This window comes from Pseudophryne corroboree, chromosome 8, assembly GCF_028390025.1.
Source record: "Pseudophryne corroboree isolate aPseCor3 chromosome 8, aPseCor3.hap2, whole genome shotgun sequence".
Classification (NCBI taxonomy): Eukaryota; Metazoa; Chordata; class Amphibia; order Anura; family Myobatrachidae; genus Pseudophryne; species Pseudophryne corroboree.
Genome location: NC_086451.1, coordinates 72,637,471 through 72,655,143, shown reverse-complemented (window position 1 = coordinate 72,655,143; position 17,673 = coordinate 72,637,471). Strand labels below are relative to the sequence as shown.

Below are 17,673 nucleotides of genomic sequence, written 5' to 3'. Positions count from 1 at the left end.
CTTGGGGGGGAAACTCTGTCTGCCCCACCTCTGTGTGTGTGGAGTGTTTGGTGGTCACCTTTAGCTATGTCCAGGGACACTGTGTCATATGCTGCAGAGGATTTATCCTCCCAGGATGACCCCATTCCATGTAATCAGGATAGCACTGGTTTACCACAGGGACCAGCAAGGGAACCAGAGTGGTTTGTGGATTTCTTAGATTTCTGACAGGGTTGCAAGTAATGAATCTGCAACCCAGGTATTACAGTGCTCTATGGCAGTATGACCTGTTTCTGGTACCTCAGGACACCCCGCTATATACCCCCACAAACATGCGCTTGTGCATGTCACACAAGACGACACGGATACTGATTCTGACACTACAGATGGAGATGGGGATGTGTTGCGGGGGTCCGCATTTCTAGCAAAGGGGGTGCAGTTGTTGACAGAGGCTATCAGGGATGTGTTAAATGTTAATGATACCACACCTGAGCAGGTTGAGGAGGCTTTTTTCACTGAAAATAAAAAGCCTCACTAACCTTCCCTGCGTCAAAGGAGTTGAATGCTATATTTGAAAAAGCATGGGAGAACCCTGAGAAAAAATTCCAGATGCCTAAAAGGGTCCAGGTGGCTTTTCCTTTCCCTGAGGATGATAGGAAAAAGTGCAAAAACCTGCCAATTGTTGACGCCTCTGTGTCCAGACTCTCAGAGAAGGTGGTTTTGCCTGTTTCAGGATCTACCGCCTTAAAGGAGCCGGCAGATAGAAAGATTGATAACACACTTAAATCAATGTACACTGCTTCTGAGGCCATATTACGTCCCACTATTGCTAGTGCATGGATTGCGAAGGCTATACTAAAGTGGTCGGCTACCTTACTTGAGGATTTGGATGCGATGGATAGGGATGACGTTGCATTGTATTTACGCAACATACATGATTCTGCAGGTTTTATGGTAGAATCCATGAAAGACCTGGGTTCCATGGCTGCCGGAATTTCTTCCATGTCTGTTTCAGCTCGTCGGGGACTGTGGCTGCGCCAGTGGTCCGCCGACGTGGAATACAGAAGGAGTGTTGGGTCCCTACCCTATACAGGTCAGGCTTTCTTTGGGGAAGCTCTAGACGCATGGATATCCACCGCTATAGCGGGTAAGTCTCTGTTTCTTCCCTCAGCAGCATCCTTCTCTTCAGCTGCACCGCAGTCCTTTCGGCCTAACCAGCCTAGAAAGGCCAGAACATCCAATACCTTCTTTAGGGGAGGTCGGATTAAGTCCAAGAAACCTGCCGCTGCAGGTTCCCAGGAACAAAAGCCTGCTTCGGGTACGCCAAAGTCCTCCGCTTGATGGTGGACTGCACGCCCCGGTGCTGGGGCCACTGGGAGCGAGACTCAGACTCTTCAGTCATGTCTGGGTATCGTCCGGCCTGGATCCCTGGGTGGTAGATATTGTGTCTCAGGGATACAGGCTGGAATTTCAAAGTCTCCCTCCTCATCGCTTTTTCAAGTCAGGCTTACCAACTCTGTTGGAGGACAGCACGGTACTACTAGATGCTGTCCAAAAGCTGGTGGAGGCACAGATCATTGTGCCAGTGCCACCTCACATGCTGACCAAAGGTTACTATTCGAACCCTTTCGTGGTACCAAAACCGGATGGTTCGGTCAGGCCCATTCTGAACCTAAAATCATTGAACCCCTTTCTAAAGGAGTTCAAGTTCCAGATGGAGTCTCTCAGGGCGGTGATATCAGGTCTGGGAGAGGGGGAATTCCTTTTATCACTGGATATCAAGGATGGGTACCTCCACATTCCGATCTGGCTGCCGCATCAGGCTTATCTCCGCTTCGCACTGCAGGACTGTCATTTCCAGTTCCAGGCCCTGCCATTCGGCCTCTCCACAGCACCGAGGGTGTTTACCAATGTGATGGCGGAAATTATGATTCTCCTCCGCAAGAAGGGGGTGAACATCATTCCATATCTGGACGATCTGCTGATAAAGGCATCGTCCAAGGAGAAGCTACTGCAGTCCATTGTTCTGACAACACGACTGCTCCAGAGTCACGGTTGGATTCTGAATCTTCCAAAGTCACATTTGGAACCAACCCAGAGGTTGTCATTTCTGGGAATGATCCTGAATACGGAAGTGCAGAGGGTGTTTCTTCTACAGGAAAAGGCGTTGGTGATACAGGCTATGGTCCAGGATGTCCTGAAGCCACCCCGGGTGTCGGTTCATCAATGCATTCGCCTATTGGGAAAGACGGTAGCCTCTTACGAGGCTCTCCAGTATGAGAGGTTCCACGCTCGGACCTTCCAACTGGATATCCTGGACAAGTGGTCGGGATCTCACCTCCACATGCACCAGAGAATTTGTCTGTCGCCAAAGGCAAGGATTTCACTCCTCTGGTGGCTCCAGTTACCTCACCTTCTGGAGGGCCGTAGGTTCGGGATTCAGGACTGTGTCCTTCTAACCATGGATGGAAGCCTGGGGAGCAGTCACTCAAGGAGTAACCTTCCAATGACGGTGGTCAAACCTGGAAGCTGGCCTGCCCATCAACATCCTGAAACTAAGAGCCGTCTACAACGGTCTTCTTCAGGCGGCCCCTCTTCTGAGTGCAGTCGGACAACGTAACAACAGTGGCTTACATAAACCAACAAGGCGGAACGAAGAGCAGAGCAGCAATGTCAGAGGTCACAAGAATACTCCTCTGGACAGAAAAACACGCATTAGCGCTGTCAGCCATCTTCATTCCGGGAGTAGACAACTGGGAAGTAGACTTCCTCAGCAGACACGATCTCCAACCAGGAGAGTGGGGACTCCATCCGGAAGTGTTCAAGGAAATAACAGATCTTTGGGGCCTACCCCAAATAGACATGATGGCCTCTCATCTCAACAAGAAGGTTCAGCGTTATTGTTCCAGGTCGAATGACCCAAAAGCAGTGTCTCCGTGGGTGTTCCAGTCAGTGTACGTGTTTCCACCACTCTCACTCAAACCAAGAATCCTAAAGCTCATAAGGAGAACAAGGGTTCAAGCAATCCTCGTTGCCCCAGACTGGCCAAGAAGGGCTTGGTACGCGGACCTTCTGAATCTACTGCAAGAAGAGCCGAGGCCTCTTCCTCTTCGGGAGGACCTGCCTATCAAGACTTACCGCGGCTACTTTGACGGCATGGAAGTTGAGCGCTTGATTCTTGCTCGGAAGGGCATTCTGAAGAAGGTTATTCCTACCCTCATACAGGCTAGGAAAGGGGTAACATCTAAACATTACCATTGTATTTGGAAGAAATATGTCTCTTGGTGTGAGTCCAAGTAGTTTCCTACGGTGGAGTTTCAACTGGGACGTTTCTTCCTCTTCCTGCAAGCAGGAGTGGATAATGGATATGGGTCTGCGTTTGGGATCTGTAAAGGTCCAGATTTCAGCCCTGTCCATTTTCTTTCAGAAACAATTGGCTGTCCTCCCTGAGGGTCAGACCTTTTTGAAGGGAGTTCTGCATATCCAACCTCCCTTTGTACCGCTTACGGCGCTTTGGGACCTAAACGTGGTGTTGCAGTTCCTCCAGTAGGATTGATTTGAACTTAGAAAATTGTGGTTTTTACTGCGCACCGTGGTATCTATATGTATCGGGGAGTGCTGCTAATATAGAACAAGTACGTCTGTCTTGTTTGTTAACTAATAAATAATGTAGATATATAGCGCACAACCCCTTTATTTGCACTATCTGTTGTCAAGGATGTTACAATAAAGGTGTAGTAAACCTGAATAAACTGCTAGATGACAAATAGTGTTTGTTGTAAGTAACAGAGTGTTCTGATATGATGCAGTGGGAACACTTGCACACAGCCTGATAATATAGGGAAAAAGAATTATGCAGTAAACGGAAATGTATTATCCAATTAGTTTTTATTGAGGAGACACAGTGCTCCTAACTAATTAGCTGTTGTTAGTAACTTTCTAACTGTGTGGGAATCTTAATTATGGGGGTAATTCCAAGTTGATCACAGCAGGAATTTTGTTAGCAGTTGGGCAAAACCATGTGCACTGCAGGGGAGGCAGATATAACATGTGCAGAGAGAGTTAGATTTGGGTGTGGTGTGTTCAATCTGCAATCTAATTTGCAGTGTAAAAATAAAGCAGCCAGTATTTACCCTGCACAGAAATAAAATAACCCACCCAAATCTAACTCTTTCTGCACATGTTATATCTGCCTCCCCTGCAGTGCACATGGTTTTGCCCAACTGCTAACAAAATTCCTGCTACGATCAACTTGGAATTACCCCCAATGTCCGTGCAAAAATGTCCAAATTGTTCTGAGATTTACCTCAGGTAAATAAACAAAAATGCTGTGGGAATGGGTTAGATGGAAATCCGTGGCTATTGCTGACTGCAATTGAGTTCAATTATCAATGTCAATTCTGATGAGGAACAGTGGATTAAGATAAATGTGAATCCGTTTTTGTTGCTAATAACAATAAGTCCAGTAGCGTCAATAACAATGAATGGTGGGGGATATATGTTCTGGTGGTACGGCGTCCCGTTCCCGCAGGTGCACATACTTACCCTTCTTCTTTTGAACTGAGCCGCCGCTGAACAACATGTCTTCGTCGCTCCCCGTCTCGGGCTCAGGTGGATGCTGTCACTCTGTGTGCAAGCCTGCACACTGATGCCTGGATCTTCCGGGACCCGGTGACTGCAGTCTCCTCAATAAAAACTAACATCCTTGACAACAGATAGTGCAAATAAAGGGATTGGTTTGAACCTCTACATGAGGCAGAGGTCAAATTTCTTACGTGGAAGGCGGTCACGTTGTTGGCCTTAGCTTCTGCTAGACGTGTGTCCGAGCTGGGGGCTTTATCCTGTAAAAGCCCTTATTTAATCTTCCATGAAGATAGAGCTGAGCTCCAGACACATCAACAGTTTCTTCCGAAGGTTGTGTCGGCATTTCATATCAACCAACCTATTGTGGTGCCAGTGGCTACTGACTCCTCCATTACATCAAAGTCCTTGGATGTCGTAAGGGCTCTGAATATATATGTGAAGAGAACTTCTTGTCACAGAAAGTTGGACTCTGTTTGTCCTATATGATCCCAAGAAAATTGGGTGTTCTGCTTCTAAGCAGACAATCTCTCGCTGGATCAGGTTCACTGTTCAGCACGCTGATTCTACGGCAGGTCTGCCGTGTCCAAAATCTGTTAAGGCCCACTCTACTCGTAAGGTGGGGTCTTCCTGGGCGGCTGCCCGGGGTGTCTCGGCAGTGCAATTTTGCCGAGCTGCAACTTGGTCTGGGTCGAACACATTTGCAAAGTTTTACAAGTTTGATACTTTGGCCTCTGATGATCTGAAGTTCAGTCAATCAGTTCTGCAGGAGCCTCTGCGCTCTCCCTCCCGTTCTGGGAGCTTTGGTACATCCCCATGGTACTAATGTGGACCCCAGCATCCTCTAGGACGAAAGAGAAAATAGGATTTTGGTACCTACCGGTAAATCCTTTTCTCGTAGTCCATAGAGGATGCTGGGCGCCCGCCCAGCGCTTCGTTTTCCTGCAAATGTTTTTTGGTTCAGTACAACTTCATTTTAGTTGAGTACTGCATTGTTACTTGGTAAGTAATGTTTCAGCCTTTGCTGAGTAGTTCAAGCTAGTTGTCTTGACGTGCCTTGTATGTGTGAGCTGGTATGAATCTCACCATTATCTGTGTATAATCCTTCTCTCGAAGTATGTCGTCTCCTCGGGCACAGCTTCTAGACTGAGTCTGGTAGGAGGGGCATAGAGGGAGGAGCCAGTCCACACTCTCAAACTCTTAAAGTGCCAATGGCTCCTGGTATACCCGTCTATACCCCATGGTACTAATGTGGACCCCAGCATCCTCTACGGACTACGAGAAAAGGATTTACCGGTAGGTACCAAAATCCTATTTTTGCTCCTACCTTAGTCATCGGACTGCACATATGCAAGCAGCATTTAAACAAGTGGGGTCCTTCCTATGCCTCTCCCAAAATATTTGCAGTATAGTAGCTCATAGACTACAATGGCTAAGGCCATCTAAAGATGGCTTTAGCTATTTGGTGCCAAGCTACAGAAATCGTAGCTTGGTACATTTCATAATTTAGCAGATGTCATAGTAACCTGTTGTTACTCTACACATGCTGCAGACTTCCTTCTTTGGTAACATCTAAGTGTACCTGTGCAGATAAGGGTGCACTGTGCCACCAGTGTATTTAGTGCTGCGCCTTAGTAGTTTTGCATGTTGCAAATAACTCCCCCTACAGGTATTTCTGACCAAATACATTTGCATATTCAGTTTGGAGAGAAATAATGCGATCGTATTAAATCTAAGGGGTACATTTACTAAGCAGCGGTTTTGCTGGGGTGTTGAAACCCCTGCACATCACTGGCAAATGAAAGCACCAAGCCGCTGAATTTACTAGTCAGCAGTTTTTGTAATCTGTCGTCTGTGGGATTTTGACCAAACCACCTGGAAAACCACAGTAAAACCACCATTAAACCGCTGCATCTCCCTAGCCAATCAGGAGGGGAATCACAATGCACTTATAATGAAGGCATTCATTATGCATTAAGAAAGACAGCAGATGCTGTAACATTGATAATTCTCTTATTAGTGTATTAGTGGGAAGCATTTATTATTTTCTGGTTATATAAATGGTGTCCACATCATAAAATAATAAAGGCTATTTTCATCATTAAAAACATTTTTAAACAATTAAAAATTCCCTCTAATTAATATATAATATTCATCTATTAATAAAATTAAACAATTTTCACTCTAATATGTTAATAAAATGGTAAAACTACCTTCAGTGGCGCATGTAAGGGGGGTTTTCGGAGTACCTAGACACCCCAACTAACCACAAATGGAGCCCCGCCCCTTGTGGCGTAATGGTGTGATTTGCTGGCATAATTTTGGCTCCCTCCTCCCCTCACATACACCCACGAATTGTGGCATTATGTCTTGAGGGTGCAGGGCCTAATAACACAATTTACCTGGCCCTGCCCCCAACTGGTCTTATAGGAAAATGATCAATATTACAGTATCTACATTATATTCAATACATGATGATAAGTGTATAGTGATTCCACTTCTTCTGATTGCCCAGATTGCTGACATGGCAGCTTTTTGACCTATCTCACTTCCCTGATTTATTTATAAGTAGAATAGATCCAGCAAAGAGTGAGCTGTAGAACTTTGTTATTATAGAAGCAGTTTAAGCCATTTTGCATATTGTTTTCTTTTTACTAATTACAAAACATTTTATTAGACAATTTAATGTAGCAGTTACATTTAAGTTGGATCCTAATTACAATAAGGGCTTTGTAACTTCAGTTGACTTCATTTCAGATGTTCCCAAATACGTTCCTCAAGGCAGCCTAACAGTCCAGGTTTTAAGTATATCCATGACTCAGCACAGATGGTTAAATCAAACTGACCGAGGTACTTATTAAGGGGGTAATTCAGACTGGGTGATCGCAGTCTGAAGCCCTTTGGGTGGGTGCACTGCGTGTGTGCACCCCATGAAGCCCAGTGAGATGCAAAAGCATCTCAGGGCTGCGAATGCCTCTGCCTGATTGACAGGCAGAGGCGGGAGGGGGCGTGCCAACGGTGTTTAAAAGCAGGCGTGTCCGGACCGCTGCAGAGGTGGGCTGCGGCAGCTGCGCGACTCGGGGGAAGCAAAAGCATCACAGAGCGGGACAGACTAGCTCTGTGCAGGGCATCCCCCCGCATGTCGAGGAGTAATCGATCGTAGATGTGCTACATTTAGCACATCTACGATCAGATCTGAATGACCCCCCAAGTCACTAGTGGCCAAGCATGAATATACTTAAAACCTGGACCACTAGGGTGTCTTGAGGACCGCATCCGGGAACCTCTGCTTTATTTTATTGCTTGTGCATGACCTTCTGCAACCTTTACTAAACACATTGCTTTTGTGCTCTTTATCTTCACGTGTGCAGGCAGAATGACTTATTTTTTGTTTTTTGTTTCCCTGGGAAAGCGCACAAAGCTGTGGTCTGGACACAAATGGATTTAGTTCAGAGAATGCCACAGAATAAAAAAAACCCCATAAAACAATATATTTCAAATATTGCAGTAGGCCAGGCCTGGCCAACCTGTGGCTCTCCAGATGTTGTGAAACTACACATCCCAACACATCCCAGCATGCCTTGCCATAGTTTTAGCATTCCCTAATAGCAAAACTGTGGAAAGGCATGATGGGACTTGTAGTTTTACAACAGCTGGAGAGCCACAGGTTGGCCAGGCCTGCAGTAGGCAGTGGTTCTCAACTCCACCCCTCATGTATTTTGGATTTCTGTCTGTGGAAACAGGTGGGATAAATACTGATCAAGCAAAATAGATTAACTCCACAAAACATGACCTATTGGGGGTACTGGAGTAACGGATTTGAGATCCTCTGAAGTAGGGCATGTAACACAGTCCAGGAGGGACAGAATGCTTGCTCCTGGACTTCCCTCTTAATTTATGATTGCCATCACCTGTGCTGAAACACCTTTCTTATTCATTAACCTGCTCAACACAGGTGCTGGCAATCATAAATTAAGAGAAAAGTCCAGAAGCAGAGCCTTGTGTCCATCCTGGAGAGTGTCATGTTGGGAGGTATGAGTATCCATGCGTGCTCAACGAATGACACCTGATCAGATTTTGTTGTCGTCACTTTTTTTTTCTTCCAGGAAACAACGATTGAGGAATTAAAGCAGCAGTTTATCAACCATCAGGATGCTCGTGGCTTTGTGGTTGATGGATTCCCAAGGGACATCGGACAAGCATTCACATTTGAAGAACAGGTAAGAGTGCATCAAAGGTAGGCTTGCCATAACATCCCTTTAATCATGGACACCTATGATTTACACAGGTTCTGTGGCTGGCTAAATTCAAGACGGTGTTTCACCTGGTTTTAATCTGCCACAGAAGCTGTGTAAATCACAGGTGTCCCGGATTACAGGGATATTAGGGCAAGTCTAAATTTAAAGGCATCTTTGGAACCCTCCTTTTATTTTAGGCTGTTTGCTGCTAAATAACAGAAATGTATAAGCAGCAGGTTAGCAATGTGCCTGTGTCCCTGCAGATTGGTACCCCGGATCTGGTGATCTTCTTGTCATGTTCAAGCCAACGTCTACGTCAGCGTTTGGAGAGACGCTCTGCCCAACAGGGTCGGCCTGACGACAATGCTCACGCCATTGACAGAAGACTGGAGACCTTTAAAAAGAACCTTCCTCTGATTGTCAAGTATTACCAGGACAAGGGGCTCATAGCCAGGGTGAGTGCTGCTATTGGGAGGGAGTGATGTACTAAAAATGTTTAACAGAAGTTGGCACTGACTTGGAGTCTAAATGATTATATAATTAGAGCATCTTCGTATATGTCAAGTGTTTCTTAATTAACTTAATGGAAGGATCCGTTTGACTAATATCACTGTGGTCCAGTAGACACCATAAACACATATTGAATCCTGGTAAAGATCCCCATATAGTGCATGAACATAGTTACCCCATACTAATGGCCTGATTCTGAGGCAGACACAATGCTGATATCAAATAGTCAGTTTTTGAACTGCGCATGTGTCTAAGTAACTACAAAGTCGCACAGCACATGCGTCCCACATTGTGTACGCGCAGAGTCACAGTTGTGATTGAGACACACAGAAGTGTATTGGAAGGGTTCAGTATAATTTGCCGATGGTCGGGATGCCGGCTGGCAGTACACCGACAATGGCATCCCCGCCGTCAGTATGCCAGCAGCGGGGCGAGCGCAAAGAGTCCCCGTGTGGGCTTACAGTGCTCGCCACGCTGCGGGCTCGCCACAAGTTCTATTCCCACTCTATGGGTGTCGAGGACACTTACGAGTGGGAATAGTCCCTGTTCGCCGTTTTTCCAGCTGTCGGTATTGTAAGCGGTCGGGATTCCGACGTTGGTATCCTGATTGGGGATTCTGACTGCCGGCAAATTAACTGCATACCTATTGGAAATGTAGTGGGCTCTCCTGAGAGGTGGCTATAGAGACGAATCGGAAAACAACATATTACGAGCATGTTATGGGAACTCAGACACATAGGGGCAGATGTAACAAGTGATATTCTTGTTATCACACATTATGAATGATAAATGGTGCTACAGCCAATCAGCTCCTAACTTTAAAAATTTTTCAAACACATGACAGGATATGATTGGCTGGAGCACCATTTATTATATGTAACGAGTGATAACAAGACTATCACTCATTGATAATTCTGCCGCATTATCGCTTGCACTGGAGACCAAACTCTCATGGAGACTCTATACCTAATATGGGGCTGGTACGATGGTAGCATCTAAAGATGCATCAGGTGGGATTGTTGCACCCAAAGACGCTGACAGTGAACGTATCAGTCCTATCACACTCAGACGCACACATGAACAGTAGGGAAAGGGCTTTGACTAGCATTAGCATAAGGTCACAGATGCCACTATGGCAAGACACTGATGAGGTGCAACTCTGAATAAGCCCCTAACATAGTGGTTACGTGGTTACACACTATACAAGCACAGTGCCTCATTCCACACAATAGACCCTATGAGACACAGAGCTGATTCTGTGTGGCTAGTGTAAAATACAGAGGGGTAGATTTATTAAGTGGTGTTATGGGGGAGAAGCGGTATCAGCGCAGTTATGTGCACTAATACCATTTTTCCCCCATGTAAGAAAGCAGTGTTCACCGACAAATGAGCGCCGATGTGCCAGGCAATATATGAACGGGGACTGTGTATAAAAAAGAAAATTAGAACAAGAACAATAAAGTTTTTTTTTCTTCCTTCAAAAGCCGTGGGTGCCAATGGGTAAAGATGTCCGTCGGTTGCGGAGCCTCTGCGCATACGCCAGTCACAAGCCGATAGAGGGAACACTCTATGTCTTCAGCAGTTCAGGGTTTCATACATGCCGTCGTTATCTAAATCCCACTTCACCGCGATCTGGAGGTGAACCGGATCTATTCAGACAACGGCCGGAGCATGTATGTTAATGAATCTCCCCCAGAGTCCATATTCTGGTGATTAGTGTACAATGCAAAGTCCAACCACTAGGTTTCCGTATACAATAAAGATGTAATAAAGGAGCGTCAGCTGTACAATACAGAGCCCATTCTCTGGTGCCTAGTATACAATACAGACCTCGAATCCGGTAGCTTTTATGCCATTCAGAGTCCATTCTCTTAGTGAGAAAGTTTCACTTATGTGTAGTTGCCATTTACATACTGTGGGTCTAATTCATGTTTGTACGCAATGACCGGTGTTCACGCAGCGGAGCGATTATCGACATGCGCATGTGCATTCATTAAGGTGCCGCTGTGATCTCGTTTGCAATAAGGATTTCATGGAGAAGTGACTGACGGGAAGTAGCCGCTTGGCGGTGTTAACGGGGAGTGGTTGGAAAAACCCAGTCGCGTCATTGTCATTTTCGGGGCGTGTATCTGCTGTAGGCTGCAAGCTTATATTTGCAAAAACATGGCGTCTGTGTTGCTACTGCTGTGCCCAGTCTGCGTAGCCATAGGCCAACCTGATGTTCTTCATTTGCAATGAGTCCAGTGGACGCCTGAGCGTTTCGTTTCTGGGAGGCAGCTTCCCTTGCTAACATTAGCAGTTCTGTAGCCTAGAGAATTGCAATTACATTTGCCTACAAACATGAAATAGGCCCATTGTACCTTGTGGCTGTAATAATCGGTATACATTCTGGTAACACTGTGTCCATCGCATCCCACAGTTCGATGCAGACAGAGAGGAGAATTGCATCTTTGAGGACATTTGCTGCGCGGTACAAGGTCTTCTCTTTCCAGACGGTTTAGGAGTGGAAGGTGAGTAACCTGCAGACCCCCCCACCCCACCCCCTGCCTTGTTCTTAGGCTGTGTACACATGGTGCAATATTTCATTTGATTTTGACTATATAGTCAAAATCGTAAGTAAATATTGTGCATATCGCACAGTGTGTATAGTCCTTGCGATGCCGATGCGCGGTCCTGCGGGATTGGCATCGCAAGGAAAAATGGACTGTGCAGGCTGCCCAACATTGACTATATCGGCGGGGCCGGGCTCCGGCCACGTCGAATAGTCAGTGTCAGGCTGTACGGCGAATCGCACCATGTGTAACATAGTAACATAGTATCTAAGGTTGAAAAAAGAAAATTTGTCCATCGAGTTCAAACCATTTGTGGTCTCCTATGCAGGATTATTTGGTATAAAATTTTGACTGATGCTGATGACTGCCGTTACGTTTTATCCCTCTTTTTTATAATAACTATAGTGCATGACAATGCACCATAACCCTGGATATCCTTATCCATTAGGAATTTATCTAATCCATTCTTAAAGGTGTTGACTGAGTCCGCCATTACAACTCCCTCAGGCAGGGAATTCCAAACACGTATCGTCCTTACCGTGAAAAAGCCTTTACTCCGTATTGTGCGGAATCTCGTCTAACCTGAGCGAGTGTCCACGAGTTCTCTGTTAATCTAACCAAAAACAGGTCCTGCGCAAGATCTGTGTATTGTCCCCTTATATAATTGTAGATGTTGATCATGTCCCCTCTTAGTCTCCTCTTTTCCAATGTAAACATGCCTAGCCTTGCAAGCCTTTCCTCGTTTTCCAGCGTCTCCATGCCCTTAATTAGTTTGGTCGCCCGCCTCTGAACCTTTTCTAGCTCCAGGATATCCTTTTTGTAGTATGGTGCCCAGAATTGTACACAGTATACAAGGTGTGGCCTCACTATTGATTTATACAACGGGAGTATAACACTCTCGTCCCTAGCATCAATTCCCCGTTTTATGCATGTTAATATCTTATTAGCCTTCTTTGCTGCAGTCCTACTTTGGGTACTACTGCTTAGTTTGCTATCTATGAGGACACCTAAGTCTTTTTCCAGTACAGAATCCCCTAATTTTACCCCATTTAGTATGTAGGTGTTATTTTGTTCTTGTTACCACAGTGCATTACCTTACACTTGTCTGTATTGAAGCGCATTCTCCATTTCGCTGCCCATGCGTCTAATTTAACTAAGTTGTTCTGAAGCGACTCAGCATCCCCCTCCGCATTTATAACATTACACAATTTGGTATCAGCTGCAAAAATTGACACCATGCTCTCTAGACCTTCTGTTAGGTCGTTAATGAAAATATTGAACAATAGCGGTCCTAATACTGAACCTTGTGGCACACCACTTAGCACTTCAGTCCAAGTTGAAAAAGATCCATTAACCACAACGCGCTGCTCCCTATTATCTAACCAATTACTGACCCAAGTGCATATTGTGCTCCCTAGCCCTATTTCTTGTAGCTTGTAGATAAGTCTCATGTGTGGTACAGTGTCGAAAGCTTTTGCAAAGTCTAAAAAGATTACATCCATCTCTTTACCCTTATCTTAGTTTGCACTTACTGTTTCATAAAAGCCAAGATAGTGTACACAACCTTAGTTCCTCATCTCTTGTTTCCCACATCCCTCCTTCTCTCTGTGACTCTCGCTCTCTGCTACAGGATTCTGCCCGCAGAGCTTCCGTGCCTCTTGTTCTGAAGACCCCACACAGACCAAGGACGTGGAGTACAAAGATCAGGTAACTCATTTATCAGAGGGTACTTACTGTACTGTCTTGATACAAGTAAGTATGTACACTATAGTTGGCTACACAATATATATGGCTTATACAAGGGGGATAACAGAATATAGTTACACTAACAACACCAAGTTCATAATAATATAACTTGCATTCGTTTTGTTAGTAATGTCTCATTTATATAGGAATATATTATTGTAGGGAATATTGCATTTTGTTATAGTCCTATACCATATAATAAAATTCATCACATGATGTATTAAGATATGGAGCATTATTCAGAGTTCTTTGCAAACCAAAAAAGCAAGCAATTGGGCAAAACCAGGTTGCACTGCAGGTGGGGCAGATGTAACATGTGCAGAGAGAGTTAGATTTGGGTGGGTTATATTGTTTCTGTGCAGGGTAAATACTGGCTGCTTTATTTTTACACTGCAATTTAGATTTCAGTTTGAACACACCCCACCTAAATCACTCTCTGCACATGTTACATCTGCCCATAGTGATAGATTCAATTAGTCACAGAAGTCTCTGGAACGGATCTTGCTGACTTCAACACGTTAACTCCAGAACCAAGATTCAGCTCGCACCCTATGGAGGTACAAACATGTGCAATGTCTTCAGCAGCTTGCGGCTAATTGAACCTGCCCCATAATGTAAATAACATTATTGCAAAAATTATGTACATTTATTTTAGTAATTTGCCTGAGACTAAATAATTAAGGGGCATATGAAACATATTTAGGTAAACCTTCGCTAAATAATTTACAACTATGGGGGTCATTCCGAGTTGATCACTCGCTGACGATTTTCACAGCGCAGCGATCAGGTGAAAAAATGGCATTTCTGCGCATGCGTATGCCCCGCAATGCGCACGTGCGACGTACGGGTACAAAGCTCTTTGTGGTTGTGCTCAGGTTCTAGCAAAGTTTTTCTTCACACTGGCGGCCGCAGGAAGATTGACAGGAAGGGGGCGTTACTGGGTGTCAACTGACCATTTTCAGGGAGTGTTTGCAAAAACGCAGGCTTGTCTGAAAAAATGCAGGCGTGACTGGGCGTTCGCTGGGCGGGTGTATGACGTCAAATCCGGACACGAATAGGCTGAAGTGATCGCAAGCGCTGAGTAGGTTCAGAGCTACCCTGAAACTGCACAAACTGTTTTGGTAGAGCTCGGCTGCACATGCGTTCACACTATTGCTAAGCTAAAATACACTCCCCAGTGGGTGGCGGCATAGCGTTTGCAGGGCTGCTAAAACTAGCTAACGAGCGATCAACTCGGAATGACCCCCTTTATGTTCACTTCAGTCTTTTGTAGAAATAGGTAATGTCAATTAAATGTTTGCTCTCTGTATTGTAATAATATTCACAAAAATGAATGTGCTTTATGTATAAACAGCAGCACATAATAGCCCATCTAGAATTGCTTTTCAATGCTGCACTCAAAAACTGATAGTTATAATCTGATTGGTTACCAGGGTAACAGTGCAATTCCCCACATCTCATGTTACTGTACGTACAGTATAAGCTGCTTAGTGTGACTTTACTGCTTTGTGCACAGAACGTTACCACTTGAAGGCGAGTGCACCACAACTGTTATAGGTTTTTTAATTGAAATACAATTGGGAACATACCTGTCAAAATTGACAATTGGATAAATTACCAGGATTAATAACCCCATAAAGTCCTCTACTAATTATAGCTCATGATACTATTTTGTTTACCCATCCTTACTGTAAAGGATTCCCTTCTGCTGACCCCTTGAGCCTACGTTTGTGTTTGTAGACACCTTAAGATACAGCATCTGGTTTATCTGGTATAATTAGAAAGCTGTAAGTATGGATTTCTTTGGGCAGATTAGTGAGGGAATTGTGAGGCTGCGGCAGGGTGAGCAGCACGTTGCCTGCATATAGCAACGGTTTATACTCCTGCGGTGTCTAAATAATTCTGTGTTCTCTTGTTTATTTATTTATTACCAGTTATTTATATAGCGCACACATATTCCGCAGCGCTTCACAGAGAATAATTGTCCATTCACATCAGTCCCTGCCCCAGTGGAGCTTACAGTCTATATTCCCTATCACATGTACACACATTCATGCTAAGGTTAATTTTGTTGGGAGCCAATTAACCTACCAGTATATTTTTGGATTTTGGATTGTGGGAGAAAACCGGAGCACCCGGAGGAAACCCACGCAAGTACGGGGAGAATATACAAACTCCACACAGTTAGGGCCATGGTGGGAATTGAACCCATGACCTCAGGGGTCTGGGACTCCAGGTCGACAACAAAAAGGTCGACACACCTTAGGTCGACGCCAATTGGTCGACACACCTTAGGTCGACATGGACAAAAGGTCGGCATGGACAAAAGGTCGACATGAACAAGGTCGCCATGGAAAAAGCTCGACATGAGTTCTTTATGTTTTTTTGGTGTCGTTTTCTTCGTAGAGTGACCGGGAACCCCAATTAGTGCACCGCGTTCGCTCGCCATGCTTCGGGCATGGTGCCTTCGCTCCGCTCCGCTTCGCTCGGCACAGATTACCATTCCAATCGTAGTCCACGTGGATCGTTAAGTATGAAAAGGTTCCAAAAAAAGAAAAAAATTGTGTCGACCTTTTCCATGTCGACCTTGTTCCTGTCGACCTTTTGTCCATGTCGACCTAAGCTGTGTCGACCAATTGGCGTCAACCTACGGTGTGTCGACCTTTTTGTTGTCGACCTGGAGTCCGGATACCGACCTCAGTGCTGTGAGGCAGTAATGCTAACCATTACACCATCCATACTGCCTATGTTAGTGGTTAAATCACAAGGGTGAATGTAGGAGGGATAAGAGGCAACCAGGTTTATTGCCACTCCCAAATGGTCAAGGGTTTTGAGCAAATAGCTACTACCCAAGACCTATGCGGGCCAGAACCCTGTTTGTGAATGGCCATGATGCTCTTTTAAAGGCTTTCTCAACAGCCAAGGACACCCCCATTGAAGTTTTGGGTTTTGTTATTCTGTAGAACTTTTTGATGTGAATTAGTTTTATGAATAATATCCAATGCTTGCAGCCTGGGGATGAATCTGATGTTATCTGGGTGGATCAAAGATGGAGTGATGATAGCAAATATTTTAGCAATTAACCAGAGATCAGTGGTCAAGAGCAGTAGCGGATTTACTGTTATGCGACCAAAGTGGTCACTTTGGGCCTGGCGGGGGCCTGCCGACATGGTGCCACTGTATAAATCAGGCTTTCCTTGTTGAATGTCCCTGCCACCCGGCAGACTGTCAGTTCAGCACTTGATTTATTGGACAGCTCCAGTCTGCACGTGCCGCTCGGTCTCACAGGGGGAAATTCAGACCTGATTGTAGATGTGCTAAATTTAGTATACTGTATCTCCGATCAGATTCTCTGACATGCGGGGGGACGCCCAGCACAGAGTTAGTTCGCCTTGCATGCCAGGCCGAAAACCCACCCCCCTGCACAAGTGCGAAAGCATCGCACGGCGGCGATGCTGTCGAACCCGCCAAGTAGCTCCCTGCCCCGCAGCCGATGTGGCCTGCCCCAGCAACAGTCCGGACACGCCTGTGTTGTCCGGACCGCACCCCCCCCCTCCCAATGGCATTCTAACGCCGTTGGCACAACCCCTCCCGCCTTGCGGGCAATCGCACCAGTGAGATGGCTTTAGCATCTCACTGGGTGCACGAGCACACTGTTCAAAGGGCTTCAGGCTGCGATCGCTGATGTTGCAGCGATCGGGTCTGAATTAGGCCCACAGTCTCCTCTCTCCTCTCACCCTGCACATGTAATGTGATCTGCTGCCTGCTTCTGCTGCATGTGACCTGTTACGTCACGCGCAGAGAGAGAAGCAGAGAAGAGAGGAGGAACTTATGTGTGCTGCCATTCCAGGATACAAGAGCAGAAGGTGAGGAGCTGATCTTGCCAAGGAGTTTTACTGTGAATGAAGGGGGGGAGGGGGGGGGGGGGGGGGTTGGTGTTGCATACAGTTTCATGATGTTGAGATTCCACAACAGTTATAGTGTGTGGTGATATATACTTTTGTAGCCAGAATAATAATTTGTTTAGCTATTTGATTTATCTATAATCTGCTGCCTTAGGAACAATT

The 17,673-nt window shown here is 45.5% G+C and overlaps 1 protein-coding gene across 1 annotated transcript in view; it reads left to right on the top strand.

Annotated features, from left to right (window-relative positions):
* Positions 1 to 17,673, top strand: part of AK1 (adenylate kinase 1) — a 162,661-nt gene that overhangs the window by 21,197 nt on the left and 123,791 nt on the right. The window contains exons 5-8 of the mRNA XM_063936644.1: positions 8,667 to 8,780; positions 9,062 to 9,253; positions 11,728 to 11,818; positions 13,491 to 13,567. Of these exons, the coding sequence (XP_063792714.1) occupies positions 8,667 to 8,780; positions 9,062 to 9,253; positions 11,728 to 11,818; positions 13,491 to 13,567 (474 nt within the window). The remainder of the gene's footprint in view (positions 1 to 8,666; positions 8,781 to 9,061; positions 9,254 to 11,727; positions 11,819 to 13,490; positions 13,568 to 17,673) is intronic.